The following is a 19733-nucleotide window of genomic DNA, read 5'->3' on the forward strand; positions in this document are numbered from 1 at the left end:
TCTTTTATTTCCTGGCGTTTGGGATTCGAGCATTGAGAGAGCGAGAGTTTGTGTTCTCACATCTGGAAGCTATAGCCGTCATTGTGATGTCTGCTGATCCCAGAGAAAAAGAGGGAAAAAAGAGCAGGGGAAAAAAGGAAAAATGTCTTCCAGATGTTTTCTTCCCTCCCCTCGCTGTGGAGTAGCAGAGGAATAAAATACTGTTTCATTAAGACAGAAGAAAAATACACGTTCCTCACATAGAAAAAGTGAGATAGAGGGTCGCAAAACGTGCTCCGAATTCACACCAATCACAAAACAGCACAAGGGCCCATGGAGACCCACTGACCTGACCCGCTTTTTATTTGTAGGTTTATGCTTGCATATCTGTTTATTTGTGTGTTTTTGCACGTGTAAGATGGAAAGAGAGGGTGGGACACGTCCATCTGCTTTTCAAGGTTTTTGCTTTAGAGTATTTGAAATGTTTTTCTAACACAGTAAACAATCTCAAAAAGAATTTGTCATTCTGTTAAGTGTTAACACGTTCTGAATGAAAGGAGTGTTTTGCATTATGAGATTTTATCACTGAAGGTCAGTGAGTGAGTGGCCCTCCTGCCAAATGACTTCCACTGCAAAAAATCATGACCCCCCCACCCCCAACCATGATAATTATCAAAACATCTTTAATTTATCTAGATCATTGTACAATTGTACAATTTACTGTGTGTGTGTGTGTGTGTGTGTGTGTGGTGACCTCTTTTGTGGCATGTAAGAACCCTAACCAAGCATACGTTTTGCTATAATACCATAGTTTCCGTACTATTGTTATTGCAAGATTAGGGAAACAGTGTTTATTGTTTTGTGTGTTTTCTTTTTTTTATTCAACAATCGTCAAAAATACCCATTTACCAAATTACAGAAACAATAACTGTAGTAATGATGGTATTTTGCTAGAAACTATGACTGCTGTGGTAAATGTTTGTAAGGGTCAGTACACATGATCTTTCATAAGGTATCATTATCCTGTTGATGAGGAATCACTGGAGGGCAGCAGTTGGTCCTGTAATGCTTCATTTGAGCAGTATGCTAAAGGTCACGTGTGTGTGTGTGTGTGTGTGTGTGTGTATTTTACAATGCTTTGCCATGCTGTACATATCAAACAACCACTCACACACTCACACGAGTATTTTATTTTATTTGACATGTTAGAGATGACCATCATATGTATCAGATTTTATTTTACTAGGGATGACCATTATATATGTGCCCTTTTAGTTTTGTTTAATTTAAATTAATTTTTTTTTTATTTTTTTTTTATCAAGTATGTTCCCATTGGCTGTGATTTTGTCACTCAATGCACCACTTAATGTGGACAGAAAAATGATGTGTTGCACCTAATGTGCATAAAATGCACAAACACTATAGCAAGCAATTTTGTGCCATGCATCCAGTACAAGACAGTATGACATCATCAGCTCCTGCACACCTGGAATACGTTCATGCAAATTAAAGTTTTTGTGTTCTGTCAATACCTGCTGGTTTTTCTGGGTTACACCGATACGTGGAGTGGGTAATGAGTAATCAATAATGTTCAGTGGGTTATTCATGGAGATGTTTAGGGAGCCCTTGCAGGTCCAGACATGCGAGAAGAACTTTAGGATTCTGGAGTGGTGCGCGGAAAGCTGACATTCCTTCCATTGGCCTCATACTGAGAATATAAAATAGTCTCTCTCTCTTTCCTGCAGTAGCACATTATGAACCGGCCACAAAAACCACAGAAACGTTCAGCTCTCTCCAGAAAGAATCAAACACACACACACACACACACACACACGCACACACACACACACACACCACACACACACTTTACTCATGCTCGAGTGCAGGACAGAGAGGCTCTTGTTCCAGAGTTGTAATAATCTATACTATATGTCGTGTTGTATATGACTGAAGTCATGTTAATTGAAGCTGTGATGATGTCTTTTGATGAGCTGTTTTTATGATTCATTATTTTTCAGCTTTTATGATCTTGGGTTTTGTGGTGCAGAATAACTGCAACAGAATATAACATAAAAGATGATTATGTTAGACTTAAATGAATTTTTTTTTGTACGAGGTGCCAAAAGAAATACAATGTTTTTTATGTTACCCTGGTTATACTATACTTTTTGTGTGGTAATACCTTGTTTTTTGTTTATGATACCATTGTAATACTGTGATTTTAGATGTACCACGATTATACCATGATTATTTGGACATTTCTTTTGTGTATTTTGCTTAAAACAAGTGTATTTTGCTTATCTGACGGCAACAAGTAAAAGAATTTTATTAGCCCTACTCCACAGGCAGATTATTTTACTTGGTGTAAGCAAAATTCACTAAATGCTGTTTTTTTCCCACTAGAAACAAGGCTATCTTGTGTCATTTTGCTTACCAAGTGCATTCTAATTTAAGAATTTTTTTTGATATTTTGTCTGGAAACAAGACAAAAATACTAAGTAAGAATTACCATTGTACCATTGTAATCATGTGCTTTTACAATGTACCATGATTAAACCATGCATTTTGCACATTTACCTTGGTAAAACCATATTTTCTCTACACAGCACCTTTGTAATACTTTGTTTTTTACATGTACTATGATAATACCATGTTTTTTTGTACATTTACCATGGTAAAATCATGTTTTTTGTACATGGTACCATGATAATACCATGCTTTGTGTACATGTACCATGGTAATATTGTATATTTGTACATGTTACCCTGGTAATAAATAGATTTTTGTAACACGGTACTATTGCATTACCATGCTTCTTTTGCACATTTACCATTTTTTTGTACACGGTACCATATTAATACTTAATTTCTTTGAACATGTCCTATGCTAATACCATGTCTACAATCATATATGGTAATCATTCAAGGACATAATTTATGTCGAAATCAATCAGATACTATCTTTGTACCGTGGTAGCATCTCAGTATTTTTATTGTGCTGAAGTTTTCTTCAAATCTGTCTGCTTTGATCTTAGCACGAAGCGGGTTTTTATAGGTTTGGATGAAGTTGTAGTTGACTTTGATTATTGTGTTGTGCTTTTAATGTGTGTGTGCGAGGTGACTCTGTTTTGCACTAAATGTGTGTTTGATTTCACGGTAAGGGATGCACGCTGTTTTCTCAAAGTGTGCATTTATCCCTGCATGTGCCGATTAAATTGGACGCATTTGTACTTGAATTGTGTGTGTGATTGAGTTGTGGTACAGCACCACATGAGTCATGGTTTCCAGCGTCTAATGCACATGCTGAACGCCAGCCAGCCATTCAGTCAGAGAACGTGAGCTGTTCAACACGGAAAAACTCTACACAGGCTGTTTGCTGAAATAAAGGCTTTATTAGACAATCAAATCTGATTAAAGTGTCTACGTTTGTGTGTGTGTGTGTGTGAATGTTGCAGCAGACGAAACAGTTTTTGCTGAATCAGTCGGTCTTGATTGCTGCTCTAGTTAGTGGAAACCAATGAACACCACAAAGTCTAACCAAACCACTAAACCATACCATTATGGTGTACTTCAAAAAGCCCTCTGAAAGAGCGAGAGAGAGAAAGCAGAATATATATATATATATATATATATATATATATATATTATATATATATATACATAAAACATGTTTAAATGTGTGCCAAAGGAGAGGAAATCAACTTCAGAAGAAGTAAGAAGCTCAACGCACCTGGTTCAATACCTGGCTTTTTACCCGTTTGCCCTCTGAGCCCTGCCCTCCCTCTCATTACAGCTCTGTCCATGTCAAAGCTCAGCTGGTGTACAGTGACCTCCTGCATGTGGAAGAAGTGAGGTGGTAATATAAAAGGCCATCAGCATCCGTGCACCCACAGGGCACTCCTCCCACTTGATTGGCTGCTGTTGGTCGAGGAGCTGTCAATCACTCAGATTAACCTATCATTAAACTGTCAGCACAGGCTTCCTAACAGCCTCTCAAAACAACAGGGTAGCAATTCAATACCATTGCAACCATTCAGAACTCTTTAGTAATCATTCAGGACAGCAAATAACAATAACAGCCATTCAGAACACCATAGAAACTTTACACTAGAATACACAACCAATAAACGTGTTAGCAACTGCTTAGCAATGCCCTGGAAACACCCAGAGCACCAAGTTCACTTTAACAACAACACTGCAACACCCTGACAAACACTCAAAACACCTATAAACCACATAGCAGCATGTTTTCTTCAGAAAATCTTAATAGATGCACCACTGCCCCCACCAAACACACAAACACACACTCATGCTCGCTCAGTGTCACTTGAGCTTTGAACCAAACAATGTGTTTGATGAGTGATGTGTTTGAGAAAAGGCCTGTAAACTGTTGTCTCATGCAAATCTCTCTCTCTCTCTCTCTGTCTCTCTTTCTGAAGTCATTGCTTCAGAGATCTTACATTTTCCTGAAGTGCTTCCAAACCACTGAAATGTGTCAGAATCAAATGCCACTGTAAAGCTGCAGCACATCGCCGCATGCTTTCAATCAGCGATTTACGCCATGTTTAGGGTCTGACTGAGGGTCAGATTCTCACGGATTTATCTGAAGTAGCAGCGTATGTGAGCGGTTCCTCCATCTTGACGGTGTGATGTGGTTTTTGTAGTTTAATGCAGCATATGTTTCTGATATATGCAACATTCTAGGCATCCTGGAACACTCTGAACCCGTCTCGCTTCAGATTCCGTTGCACAGAGCCGCTGTAACCATCAGACACTTCACTCGCTCCAGATGTGCTGTAGATACACACAGTCAAGTTTTGTGAAGCAACCATGCTTTTGGGTCTGGGTGAGAATGTTGCATTGTGGACATTTCTTTCAAATGGTTGTGGCTATTAGTGTTAATACTTTATAATAACTTTAATGCTAACTTTAATGCTAACTCGTGTCTGATTGTGTGTTCAAGAGCAGCTACACAGCTGGACTCTAAACTGTTTCCCAACCCTGCATGCAGATTGAAAGAAACGTGCATGTCCTGCTCAAGCGGAGGTCATGAGGATTCAGTTTAAACAGAATGACCTCAGTGACCCCGGCGGAGCTGAAGCTCAGAGCCAATCGGCCGCCCTCCGCTGAAACCAAACATGATTCTGGGCTGAATACTGAACACTGGTTTGATTCTGTGATGGAGATCTGGGCTGGCATCATGTGATGGGTTCGTCGTTAATTACCCGTCCTCAGCGAGAGGTCAACCTCAGAAGAGGTTTAGTGGGAAAGAAATTACACACTGCAATTTTTAAGCTACAGAGACTTCATTTTGTCTATAATTTCAACTTTAGATGTGCTTCTTATTTTTGTAGACTTTATAGCCTACATCTAAAGACTGCATAATAACTGCATATGATATTACCATTCATATATTTCTGTTTAAACTGTGTGCATTAAACTGATCAAGAGTGACAGGGAAGATATGTTTCAAAATATGTATTTTTCAAATAAATGCTGTTTATTTGAAAAAAAAAAAAATAATAATAATATGAAGCAGCACAGCTGTTTCAACTTTGATAATAAAGTTTCTTGAGCAGTAAAATCTGCATATTAGAAGACTGGAAAAAAATGATGCTGAAAATTCAGCTTTGATCACAGGGAATAAAATACATTTTTAAATATATTCACATAGAAAACAGTCATTTGAAATTGCAATAATATTTCAAAATATTACTGTTTTTTATTTTATTTGTGTTTCTGATCAAATAAAGTGAACTTATTTTGGTGATCAACATAAAAAAAAAAAAAAAAACTTTTTAACAGTAGTGTATATAATATTCTTATGTGAATATATGATTGCATTTAGAATTTTGGTATGTCTTTTTAAATCTGCATTCATCTGCATGCAAACCAAATTTCATTCATACAAACTTAACAAATGTAGACTTGCCTGAAAGGTTCACATTTTTCTTGCTGCTTTGGCAGCACAGTTATTTCCTTCAGGAAATTCAGATCAAGTATTAGCCTTACAGTAAAGCTCTTTAATTCAATATGATTTGGTTTAATGAGCTTCTGAGAAGCTTAAACGTCTATAAAGTGATCAAACAGTCATGTTTTGACCTGTTATGATCTTTTAGGCATATTCAAATGAGATGTGCTGTTTTTCTTTTTAATTATTGTACATTATATGTGCATAATTTCAGTAGTTTTTTTTTTCAAACCAATGTTAATTTATCACTTTTTTTGCTTTACAACTATTTTTACATTTTAAAGCAGAAAGTCTCTAACTTTTAATTTGAATGTTTATATCTAGAACAGGGTCAGATTTCTGAAAATAGGAGTTGTTGGTGTGTGTGTGTGTGTGTGTGTGTGTGTGAAGCAGTGTGTATTTTGTGTGGCATGCGGTTTGGATCCGGTTGTTTTGATGTGTTTTTGTTCTGTTTGGGACTGTGTGTGTGTGCGTGGCATCTGTTATGCTGTCAATATGTAATTAAAAGTTGACACTGAAGCCCAGCACGTTTAATGCTGAGACAAACGGAGAGATTAGTCATTACATTCATTTGATTTATGCTTATTTCCTGTGTATTTGAATTGCTGACATTTTTGTCTGATTATAATAATCTCAGGAAACGTGTGTGTGGCGGCTGATGTTTAGGAAAAGGAATTGGTCTTTCTAATAAGTGTGCTTTTATGAATGGGAGTGTTTGCACACACCTGAGTTGCGGTCTGTAGGGTGTTTGCTGAGGGAAATACTGCGGTGACGGAGTAAATCTCTACAGGTGATGTTTGTGTTCCCCTGGGACGGGTCTTTAAGAGGGCAAACACACACACACGCAGTGTAAACACTCCTGCTGAGTGACTGTAAGGTGAACCCGAGTGCTTCACCTGAGCAGGTCCTGTATGTGCGGGTGATTTTAACATGACATTTTACAGGATGTTGAGAGATCCTACTTAACCTGAGCTGTAAAACATGTTGTAAAACATCAGATTTAATTACAGTCTAAATATGTAGATAATAATACAATTGTAATTGTATTATTATTGTAATAATACAATTCTATATCTGGTTAATTAAAAAAAAAGTGACTAAATGGTAAAAAAACCCCATGAATTTAATGGGAAAAGACTGTAAAAATGCTACAGTAAAAACTTAATTTACCTTAACGGTAAATTCCACTTCTATATATGGTGAAAAACTGTAATGGACAGTATACCGTTTTTAGGAAGTGGAAAAAGACTGTATAATTTACAGTGAATAACCGCAAAATGACATTCCCAGAATTCCCTGTAACATTTCAAATTCAATGTTTTTTTTAAATAATTATGATTCTTCCTATTTTTTTGGTTGGTAAATTAACATTATAGCAGTTAATAAAATTAGGGTATTTAACTGTAAATTTAAGTTAAAACCGTAAAATGTTCTACTGTATTTTTTACAGTAACTCCAGCAACCACAGCTGTGACAGCTGTCACTTGTGACAGTGTGCTGCAGTGATTTATTTATTTATTTTTATCATTTTTATCAGGTATTTTAGACCTGAAACCCTTGATCCAGTACGAATTAGAGTCAGAACTCAGAATGTCATTATTCATTCATAAAGATAAAGGTTCCAATTAGAACACACACACACACACACACACACACACACACACACACACACACACACACACATTTGCATCTCAGGGATACGTGACATTCTACAATATATTCAAATAGAAAACACTTATTTTAAATTGCAATAATATTTAGCAATTTTACTCCTTTTACTGTATTTATAATCAAATAAATGCAGCCTTGATGAGCAGAAGAACTTCTAAAATAATAAAAAAATCTTACCAGTCCCAAACTGCATTTATAATGAAACTGTTTAAGCTTTAGAGAACCATACAGCGAAATGTTTTAGAGAGGCACTGTATTTTAAGAGTGTTGGTCTAGATGTGTTTTCTGGGTTACTGGATCACAGTGTGTCTGCAGGTCATGATTCTCTGCTGTGGGGAAAAACAGCTGCAACATCACATCCATTTACAGCTCTCCCACTAAACATCCTTAAGAATATATATATATATATATACACTTCTGTACGTGTAAATATTGGAGTAAATATTAGCTCTGCCTGCAAGCTCTCGTGCCCCCCCACCCCCCAAATGTTGATACGAGCAGCATCTTGTGTGTGTTTACATGATAGATAGTTCATTATATACACTCTATAGCAAAGCATTTGGGAAGTATATGTGCGACAAAGCTTTATATTGCCAACTATTACCACATGTATTTATCAAACCATCAAGTTTGACCACAATTGTGAAGTTCAGGCATGGTTTTCATTTCCACAGCTTGCTAAATGATAACAAAATATATACCATTATTTTGACTGACACAACATATTATCATCGAACTGTTAAAGTGTGTCATTTTAAGTCCTATTTATATATATTTATAAAAGAGCTCATTTTGGGGAAGCCCTCAGTTCGCCTTAAAACATTCCTTTATTGTTAAACCCTAGCAGTGTGTTTTACCTTGGCAAACCTCATTGCTACTTTGACAGGGACGGCTGAATAGCTTTGGCTAACCGGAGAACCTCAATGTGGTAACGCCGGGTTTCCACAGGTGCTTATCACAGCTCAGAAAACGAAGGAGAATATCATTGTAATCAGTTGAATTATCGCAGTTGCTGTGTAATTTTAGTATGTGCGCCTCAAACTGCAAGCATCTCTGATTATAGTGTGCTGTTCTTGATGATGTGTGCTAGTTAAATGTGTTTACATGATCTCGTCTGTTGATATTACATTTATTCTTTTATCTGACTGTGGCCAAAGTCAGTTACATGAGATTCGATGTCTGATTTACAATTGCTGCAAATTAATTCACTCGAAAATCTTTGGTAATGTCTGGAAACATTAAAAGCTAACTCTGCTCTGAATCACTGTCTTGTTGAGTCTATGTGTTTAAAGTGAATTCATTTTGTAATATTGCCAATTATATTAGTTGCATTGTTTATTATTGTAGTCATAATGTGCATTTTTTGTTGTTGTCTTTTATACCAATCCTGATCATTTTATAGGTTGTTCAGTAGCACTTTATTATAACTTTCATTTAAATTATATTATGTATTTGGCAGGCACTTTTATACAACTTATGGTACATTATATAATCAACTTATGTTGCTTTCATGATTCATATTTTATCAACGTTATGTATTTCATGGGAATAAAATCCAGTATTTCAGCATGACAAATGCCATGCTCTACTGTTTTAGCTACAGGAATGCTATAATACAACAAAAAAATATTATAAATGTTTTTTTTTAAATAAACAATAAAGAAATTATTAATTTATAATTATTTATAATTTGTATTTTACAAAAAATATATTATTTTTTATTATTATGTATTATTTTTTATTTTAATATAAAATATTTTATACTGTATACTAGATATTTTTTCAATATAATAATATTAAAAAAATTTTTTATTTATTTTTATTTAATTAAAATTGTCTGTAATGTGAAGTACGTTTGAGTGAAAAAAAAAATATATATATATATCTGGCTGAGATACAACTATTTGAAAATCTGGAATCTGACATTGCAAAAAAATCTAAATACTGATAAAATTGCTTAAACTTTTTCCAATTTAAGTCTTTAGCAATTCGTATTACTAATCAAAAATGAAGTTTTAATTTATTTATAATGGGAAATTTACTAAATATCATCATGGAACATGATCTTTACTTAATATCCCAAATATTTTTGGCATAAAATAAAATTTTATACTGTTGCCCCATATAATGTATTGTTAGCTGTTGCTACAAATATACCCCAGTGACTTATGACCAGGATCATGTTTGGTTTCATGGTGCCTTAAATAAATGACACACTTCAGTTTTAAAGTTGCTCATTTTAGATCCAAATATTTTTTTTAGTCGCTCTTCGCCAGCAGCAGTGAAATGAACAGACGGACTTTAATGTAAATACCTCAAGGAACAATGTAAAGGCTGTGCAGCATCTCAGCGCTGTCTTCTCTTAGACCACATCAGACTGCACTGATCAGAATCACAGCGACTGCTCGTGATAAACACTGTCACTCTGACTTCATGGAAATAGACCTGCTTGAGATTCGGACCAGGGATCTGTGTGTGTTTGTGTGTGTGCGCGTGCGTTTAATGCAGAGGAGCTGTGTGTGGTCTGCACTCCATATCTCCACTAAAGAGAGTGGAAAGGTTGTGTGTGTGTGATTTGGAAGACTGTTCGTATGGTCAGCTGACCTCTAAATTTGTCGTTCTGTGGTCGCTTGTTTTGATGGTGCTTTAGGTTGCTAATGACACATTTGTGGTTTTGTATGACTTAGGGCATTATTGCAAACAGCACACACAGCAAACAATGTATAATGCATGCTAGTTTTAACTTGCATCATATTGACATGATAGTATACTAATTTGTTGTCACATGTTTTGTAAAGTTTCTTTTGCATGTTTTATGTATTTATTAGTTTTTAAGAGACATTTACATGTACTGTAAATAAAAACAATAACAAAAATGATAATGTAAAAAAGTTCAAATATATGAAAATGCTATATAATAGAATATAATGTGTTATAGTGTGAAAGCTTTTGAGGGAGAGTTGTTGGTTTTTATATGTGTCTTGAAATGGCTGTAAACTAATTTTGTGTCTCTCTGTCTCTCTTTTTGCAGCTGAGCCAGCCGATCTTCTAAAGATTTTAGATTTTCACAGTTTGCCGGAGGGTGTAACGAAAACTACAGGCTTCTGCACACACCGGAAGTCGTCAAAAGGTCCTGATGTCGCCTACAGGGTCACAAAAGATGCACAGCTTAGCGCTCCTACTAAACAACTCTACCCCTGTGAGTACACACACACACACACGCGCATACACACACACACACACACACACACTCACACATAAACACATGCAGGTGCACCTGTTTACTTTTCTTCCCCATCTTTCCAGTGTTTGGGCTGCTGCTGTCTGTTCAGAGCACACAGACTCTCTGTCCTCAATAACTCTTTCAGAAACTCTTTCATCCTCCCATCCTCACAGACATTCTGGATAATCTATTTAGGAAGATGAGAGAGATGACTCAGTGTTCTGTTAATGTAACCGCATTGGGCCAGAAACGCTGAGCCAATGCATGGTCCCGTTGCACGTACAAATTTATTTGAACATTTTAACATAATTTAAATTGTGATATAAATTATTTAATTGTAATTTCATTAAATTTAATGTCATTAAATATTTGTATAATTTTTTTATTTTATTTTTGGCCTTTATTCTATCTGTCGCTCTCTGACCTGTCTGTGTGTAAAAATAAATAAATAAATTAAATTCAATGAATTAAGATAAAAAATTAAATAAAAAACATTTAATTTAATTTAATTTACTTTTTTTTTTGGCCTTTATATGTCATTCTCTGGCCTGTCTCTGTTTAAAAATAAATAAATTAATAAATGAAATTAATTAGATAAAAAATAAAATAAATTAATTTAATTATTTTATTTTATTTTTGGCCTTTCCTGTATGTGTTGCTCTCTGATCTGTCTGTGTGTAAAATAAATAAATAAATTCAATTCTGTTCAATTAATTAAGATAAAAAAAAACATTTAATTTAATTTAATTTACATTTTTATTTTATTTTTGGCCTTTACTCTATATGTCGCTCTCTGACCTCTCTGTGTGTAAAATAAATAAATTAATTCAATTTAATTAATTAAGATAAAAAAATTAGATAAAAAAACATTTAATTTAATTTAATTGACATTTTTTATTTTATTTTTTACTTTACTGTATGTGTCACTCTCTGAACTGTCTGTGTGTGTCTGAGCACCTCTTCACTACACAGTGGGCCGTAGCCACAGTGCCCTACACTCTCCTTTTGGCAGGGACTCTGAAAATCTGAAGAATTTGATGGAAGGAGGGAGAGGAGAGGCGAGGCAGACAAGCAGAGAGATGCAATACCAGCATTATGAGACTAAACTAGATGAGACTAAATCACACCGACTGTGTTCCAAACTCTAGTATGCTGCCTACGTAGACAGTATTTCTAAGCTTCCTAAGTCTGTTACTGCTACAAAGGCTTTTCTAAATATATATATAGCATATACATACAGTATAAAAATACTTAACGGCCCAATATTTGCAAAAAACTAATGCATCATATAGCAGTTTTAAACTATTTTAAAAAATAAAACAGTTTTATGTCTTACATTGCCACTATGTATCTTTCTGCTTAATGAAGTTTTAATAAAATGTGGACTTTTTCTAGATGTTCCCTTCCGTTAAGCTTCATCCAGCAATGTCTGCCCTTAAAAGGCATCTGAGTATAGTTCGTCCAGTGTTTACACGTTTGTCTAGCTATTCAAAGCAAATTCGATTTGTAGCTGACTTCTGTTGCATTTGGTTTCTGCTGAATATGCTTGCTCATTTTTTTGTATTAATTCTAAAAAAACACATCCCTTCGTAACACATTTTACCTTTGAGGATGTCCCCAGCTGTCCCTAGAAGGGAGGTTTTGTCAGATTGAGCTCACTTCTGGGGATGATTTTGTCCCTTAAGTACAGCTAAGAAAACACACACGCCTGACTGCTTGAGAAATGTACAGGGTGAGTGAAAGCATATGGAAGAAATGAATCATCTGTCGCTCCAAATACAATGCATCTGTTCTTTCTCTCTGTACACTTTTGACTTAGATGCTCAAGATTTACTTCATGCACACACACACACACACACACACACACACACACACACACACACGTAGCGGACTAAGAAAGGCTCTCTTTGCCAAGAAGTTCCTTTTCTTACTCTTCATCTTTTTTTAACTCCTCCTCCTCATGCATACCCATAAGGCCATTGTCTTCCTCTTCCTTTTGTGGCGTGTTTCCAGGGTAACAGAGAGGGGTCGTAGGTCACTGGAGTTCTGGTGATGGTTTGTAAACCTGCAGGAAACCTCTAGAAAGACGTCCTGAACAACAGAGCCAGGTCACAACAGTACAGACAGAGATGATTGTTCTAGATTTAGACATAGATATATTTCAGACTCTAAAGAGGATATGCTCCAAGTCTGGTCAGATTGGCTGATTTTAAAGGGGCTTTGAGAACTTGGCCAGGCTCGAAAACCAGTTTAAAGACCAGTAAGGGGCTAGACTACACTGTAAAAAGGAAATTAGTTTTTCACAGATGTAAATAAAACAAAGCTTACTGGAGTATGTTTTACAAGAAAATACTATTTTAATCTTTCTGCTTCAAAATTTCACATTTAATACTTAAAAAAAAGATGTTTTAGAAAATGTAATTAGAAAAACTTGCTTTAATCTAAATAAATTAATAAATAAATAAATATTTCTTATGTAAAGTTTAATTTTTTTAAGATACAAAAATATGATAATTCATTACATTTAATTTAATTCAATTTTATTTTATTTTAAGATATAACCAATGGAATTTTATTTTATTTTAAGATATAACCAATTGAATTTTATTTTATTTTATTTTATTGTCAGTGTATCAACTTTTTATTTTCAAACATTTTCAAAATTGGACGTTTAATGCTGATTCTAACTTATTTTAATCTAATTAATTAATTATAATTATTCATAAAATAAAGAAATATTTATGTATCCATTTATTGATTTATTACTATATAAAACAAAATAAGATAATTTATGATAATTGTTTTTTGTATTTTAAAATATAACCTTAGGAAGCAAATTTATAATTTAATTTAATTTAATTTAATTTAATTTAATTTAATTTAATTTAATTTAATTTAATTTAATTTAATTATTTTATTAATTTTTTTTTACTGTGCCACTATGTGTAATTGAGTGTGTTAATTTCTGTTTCTTTATAATTATTTATTATAGTTACTAGCTTTTTTTCAGTGTAGTAGCTAATTCACATCTTTTCAGTCATACTAATGGGCATGACCAGCAGGATGATCTATAACAGAGGATCTTGAAATCAGGATTCAGGAGTAATGTGATTCCCAAGCGTCCGTAGACTCCAGCATTCCTTTAGGATTCTGCATAAAGACCTCTTTCTGATTGGAGGGGAAGGGAGAGATGAGACCGTAGATATGACGTCCTCTCTGAACTCTGGTTTTGTTTCATATTGCCCTGGTGACGGGCAGACCTCGTCTCCGGAGTGATGGCCCTTAGCTCTTGCCCTTTGACCTTCAGTCTTTAACACAGGAAACCAGGACAAAAGCATCTCTTGTGTGAAGCTGGTGCTTGTGTGAGCATGTAACAAACCTCATGAATTAATAAAAGCATCATGTAAAGTTACATCACACACATGCACAGATAGATAACTGCCTCCCTTGGATTTAAGAAATTTCCATTTCAGTCAGACGTTAAATCTTGAGGTTCGTCTGGTGGCTTTATTTTTTTGACATTCATACACACAGTGTGTGAAATGAAGCACTTAATGTAAACGAAAGCAGAAACGAACCTCTCTGTTCTTGTTCTTGGACAGCTCCGATTATTAACATTCAGAAATCTGTGCAGATCAGACCTCAAATTTCCTCATCAGTGTTTTATGAGGTTTTTAGAGATGCAGACTGTCTGTAATGGTGTGACTCGAGCAGAATCACATCTGAAGACTCAAAAAATATCCCCAGACATAAACAGAGGAAAAAAGGAGGAGTTAGACGATGGAGACGGGATTCCAGGAAGGCCGTTGTCTGAGAGTTTTTAGTAACATGTTCTCTCTAAATCATTAGAAACTTTGTGAAATCCAGTTCTGGACTGTAAACCTGTGCCATTGATCAAAGCATAAACACTAAACACTGCAGCAATCATCAGGTGTGTTTACTGCACTTATGTATGGATGCTTTGTCTTTTGGATGACTGGAAAACTCACTTCCTGTCCAAGATTTTCCCAGAGGTCTTGGCGAAGGGCATCTGTTTGGCACATGTTGTGTGTGTGAGAGAGAGAAGTCATGTCTGTTCTTCTCGTTTTAGAAGGAGACTGTTTGATTTCGCCCTTTTTTCCTTCTCTTTATTTGTTTTTTTTCAAAGTTTGACTGGACTTAAAGTTCAGTCTTAAAGGAACAGTTCATCCAGAAGTGTCAATCTAAAAGCTGCTCTTTTCCAGACAGGAACAAGGAGCGTTCAAGCTTCAGAAATTACCAAAAAAGGGAACATAAATGTCTTGTTTGCTGTCAGGATAAAATGCAAATACATTATCTGGTTAAAGGTGCTGTCAGAAAGTTTGCATTTTTAAGCAAAAAAAATTGGGTCTCTAAGATTTGTAATGTTTTTAAAAGAAGTCTCTTATGCTCACCATAGCTGTATTTAATTGTGTATACAGTAAATATTAGTATTATACAGTATAATCTGCAGTGTTGTGAAATATCATTACAATTTTAAATAATTATTTTCTATTTCAATTTATTTTAAAATATAATTTATTTCTGTGATGCAAAGCTGATTTTTCAGCATCATCACACACACATGATCCTTTAGAAATTATTCTAATATACTGATTTGCTGCTCATGAGGCATTTATTGAAATTATGACTGTTGTAACAATCTTTTGTAACTTAATTAATGTCTTTACTGTCAGTTTTGGTCAATTTGTTGCATTCGTGTTGAATGAAAGTATTAGTTTCTTTCAAAAACAAAAAAACTTCCTGACTCCAAACTTTCTTCTGAAAAATATAGTGCACAAATCAAATGGACCACTTTAATTCAAATTTAATGATACTTTACTGGTGTCTTTGGAACTCGATAGTCCTCATTCACTTTCATTGTGTGGAAAAGAGTCAACTCTGAGATTCCCTAAAAACAGCTCATTTTATGTTCCTCACAAGAAAAAAAGTCATAGTCTGGACTGGTATTATGGTGAGTAAACAGTGACAGAATGTTCATTTTTCATTGAGCTGCTCCTTTAAGAATGTTGCCGTATATTTTCCTCTCTGTTTGTACTTGTGATTCTCTCTCTGTTTGTTCTCTCCACCTCTCTCTGCTAGATGAATTAGAGTAATAAAATGTCTTTTAGGGAACAGCTGTTCTCCTCATTACTCTGTCCATCTCTCTCGCTCTCTATACTCCCTCCTAGAAGATCCAAGACTCTTATCAACACACACACACACACACACACACACACACACACACACACACTGTTACAGAGTTTCCCAAAGATGTGCCAGAGCTCCAACCGTTTTCCATTCTGCTCTTGTCCATGTCAAACACTTTATCTTTGTTACCTGTCAGCATCTGTCCGCTCACAGACGTGATGCAATGCTCTGTCACACACTGTCCTCAATATTTTGTGCCAAGTAAACCCCCTAAAACACTGGATTTTCAAAAATAACTCTCTCTCTCTTTAGCATCCGTGTTTCCTGAGGACTTCTCCATCTTGGCGACGGTGAGGCCGAACAAAGGCAGTCAGTCCTTCTTGCTGTCGGTGTATAACGAACAGGGCATCCAGCAGCTCGGTCTGGAAGTGGGGCGCTCTCCTGTCTTCCTGTATGAGGATCACTTGGGCAAACCCGGCCCGGAGGACTACCCGCTCTTCAGAGGCGTCAACTTGGCAGACGGAAAGTAAGAACATGTGCACAAGCTATGTATTGATCATTTGAAATATGGTGTGTGATTTTGACACGGTATTTCACTGTCAGGAATTATTTTCTTGACATTGGAAACTTTAGGGCTGGTTACGTAACGTGTGGTTAAGATTTAGTGTGTTTGGTTTTGATGTGCGACATATTTAATCTATCACACTGCTGTAGAGCCAACACCTGCACAGGTGAGCAGACACAGGTGTGACGCCCTGTTTGACTACATAAACACTGCAGAAACACATCAATAACACATGTGCAGATGGGACACTTCGGGTAGATAGAGAGATAGATAGATAGATAGATAGATAGATAGATAGATAGATAGATAGATGGATGGATGGATGGATGATAGATAGATAGATAGATAGATAGATAGATAGATAGATAGATAGATAGATAGATAGATAGATCTATGGATGGATGGATGATAGATAGATAGATAGATAGATAGATAGATAGATAGATCTATGGATGGATGATAGATAGATGGATGAATGGATGGGTGGGTGGATGGATGGATGGATGATAGATGGATGTATGATAGATAGATGCATAGATAGATGGATGGATGGATGGATGATAGATGATAGATGGATACAGTAGATAGATAGATAGACAGACAGATAGATAGATAGATAGATAGATAGATAGATAGATAGATAGATAGATAGATAGATAGATAGATAGATAGATAGATAGATAGATAGATAGATAGATAGATAGGTGGGTGGGTGGTTGGGTGGGTGTGTGGATGATAGATGGATGGATGATAGATGATAGATGGATACAGTAGATAGATAGATAGATAGATAGACAGACAGATAGATAGATAGATAGATAGATAGATAGATAGATAGATAGATAGATAGATAGATAGATAGATAGATGGATGGATGGATGGATGGATGGATGGATGGGTGGGTGGATGGATGATAGATGGATGGATGATAGATGGATGGATGATAGATAGATGCATAGATAGATGGATGGATGGATGGATGATAGATGATAGATGGATACAGTAGATAGATAGATAGATAGATAGATAGACAGACAGACAGACAGACAGACAGACAGACAGACAGACAGATAGATAGATAGATAGATAGATAGATAGATAGATAGATAGATAGATAGATAGATAGATAGATAGATAGATAGATAGATAGATAGATAGATAGATGGGTGGGTGGGTGGGTGGGTGGTTGGGTGGGTGTGTGGATGATAGATGGATGGATGATAGATGGATGGATGGATGGATGATAGATGATAGATGGATACAGTAGATAGATAGATAGATAGATAGACAGACAGACAGATAGATAGATAGATAGATAGATAGATAGATAGATAGATAGATAGATAGATAGATAGATAGATAGATAGATAGATGGATGGATGGATGGATGGATGGATGGATGGATGATAGATGCATAGATAGATAGATAGATAGATGGGTGGGTGGATGGATGATAGATGATAGATAGATAAATAGATAGATAGATAGATAGACAGACAGACAGATAGATAGATAGATAGATAGATAGATAGATAGATAGATAGATAGATAGATAGATAGATGGATGGATGGATGGATGATATATGGGTGGGTGGATGGATGATAGATGATAGATGGATACATTAGATTGATAGATGGATGGATAAATGGATAGACCCTGATTGGTGCGTGTGTTTCTGTCAGGTGGCACCGTGTGGCGATCAGTGTTCACAAACAGAGCATCACTCTGGTTTTGGACTGTAAGAAAAAGGTGACACGGACGTTATCCAGAAGCCCTCACCCCATCATCGACACTAAAGGCATCGTGGTCTTCGGGACGCGCATCCTGGATGAGGAGGTGTTTGAGGTAAGACGCAGCTCCAGAGTCTTTCCTACAGAATATTAGTCAAAAAGTTCTTCACCTCTCCTCAGAGCAGGGATCCTCAAATCTGGGGCACGACATCCACTTTTCTAACCCCAATCAAACAGACCTGAGCATGCTAATCAATGTCTTCAGGATCATTAGAAAATCACAAGTATGTGAGTTTGATCAAGGTTGGAGTTAAACTTTGCAGCTCATTGGCCCTCCAGGACAAGATTTGAGGAACTCTGCCTTAGAGGCTTCTTTATTGCTCTTTCATGGCAGTTTGATGAGAGTAAGAATTGAGATACAGTAGAAGATATATTTCATTTGAACTGGGCTTCTTTGTACTTGTTGTCAGGGTCTTTAGCAGGGATTTGTGGACATGTGTCTGTGGTCTTCACTGGGTGATGAAATGTTTCAGCATCTTTCTGTGACTGTGTCCAGTGGAGATGTGAGAAAGGAACGTGTGCATGTTTGTTTAGCACCTAGTTGTGGTTATGTAGTGCTAATGTAAGATTGTAGGGTTAACCTGTGGCACAAGGGTTTATAGACTGTCGTGTGTGCTTGTGTGTGTGTGTGTAATGGTCAGGTCTACCATAAATGTTTAAAATAAGTATACAGTACATGTGCAGTGTGGTTAGGCTTGTATTTGGTCAGACTATATTGCTCAGAAAGATATATCATAGTACTCATGTTATTTCTGCAGTCAGTGTGCCCTCTAAAAGACATAGTGATAATAAAAAATGAGATGGGATAAAAAAATATATATTTCAGTTCTTTTGTGTTTGCTCGCAAGATGTTTGCATTTTCCTGAGAAATTTTAGTTTTGCTTGCAAGACTTTTGTGTTTGAATTAATATGAGGTGGTGGGAGGAAAAAGGATATTTGTGTTTTTTTGTAAGAAATGCAACAATTTTGTTAGCGAAACCAAATATTTTGTGTGTAAAAGCAAAGTTTTGTAAGGGTATTGCAAATATTTAGCAAGAAAACACAAAGTTTCTTGAGAGAAATGCAATACATTTGCGAGAGAATGCACATATTTTGTGAGAAAACGCAACGTTTCTTGAGAGAAATTCAGTACTTTTGGGAGAGAACGCAAATATATTGTGTGAAAGCGCAATGTTTCTTGCGAGAAATACAGTACTTTTGTGAGATAATGCAAATATTTAGCAAGAAAATGCAACGTTTCTTGAGAGAAATACAATGCTTTTGTGAGAGAATGAAAATATATTGTGAGAAAACGCAACATTTCTTAAAAAGAAACATAGTACTTTGGCTAGAGAATAAAAAAAATATTTAGGGAGAAAATGCAACGTTTCTTGAGAGAAATACAAT

General features: G+C 35.6%; 1 protein-coding gene across 1 annotated transcript in view; it reads left to right on the forward strand.

Moving 5' to 3' along the window:
* Nucleotides 1–10605: 10605 nt before the first annotated feature.
* Nucleotides 10606–19733, forward strand: part of LOC113039139 (collagen alpha-1(XI) chain-like) — a gene marked incomplete at its 5' end in the record, with an annotated part of 61330 nt that continues 52202 nt past the window's right edge. The window contains 3 exons of the mRNA XM_026197038.1: nt 10606–10819; nt 16304–16517; nt 18240–18402. Coding sequence (XP_026052823.1) covers nt 10606–10819; nt 16304–16517; nt 18240–18402 — 591 coding nt within the window. The remainder of the gene's footprint in view (nt 10820–16303; nt 16518–18239; nt 18403–19733) is intronic.

The sequence above is a fragment of the Carassius auratus genome, chromosome 21 (assembly GCF_003368295.1).
Source record: "Carassius auratus strain Wakin chromosome 21, ASM336829v1, whole genome shotgun sequence".
NCBI classification, from domain to species: domain Eukaryota; kingdom Metazoa; phylum Chordata; class Actinopteri; order Cypriniformes; family Cyprinidae; genus Carassius; species Carassius auratus.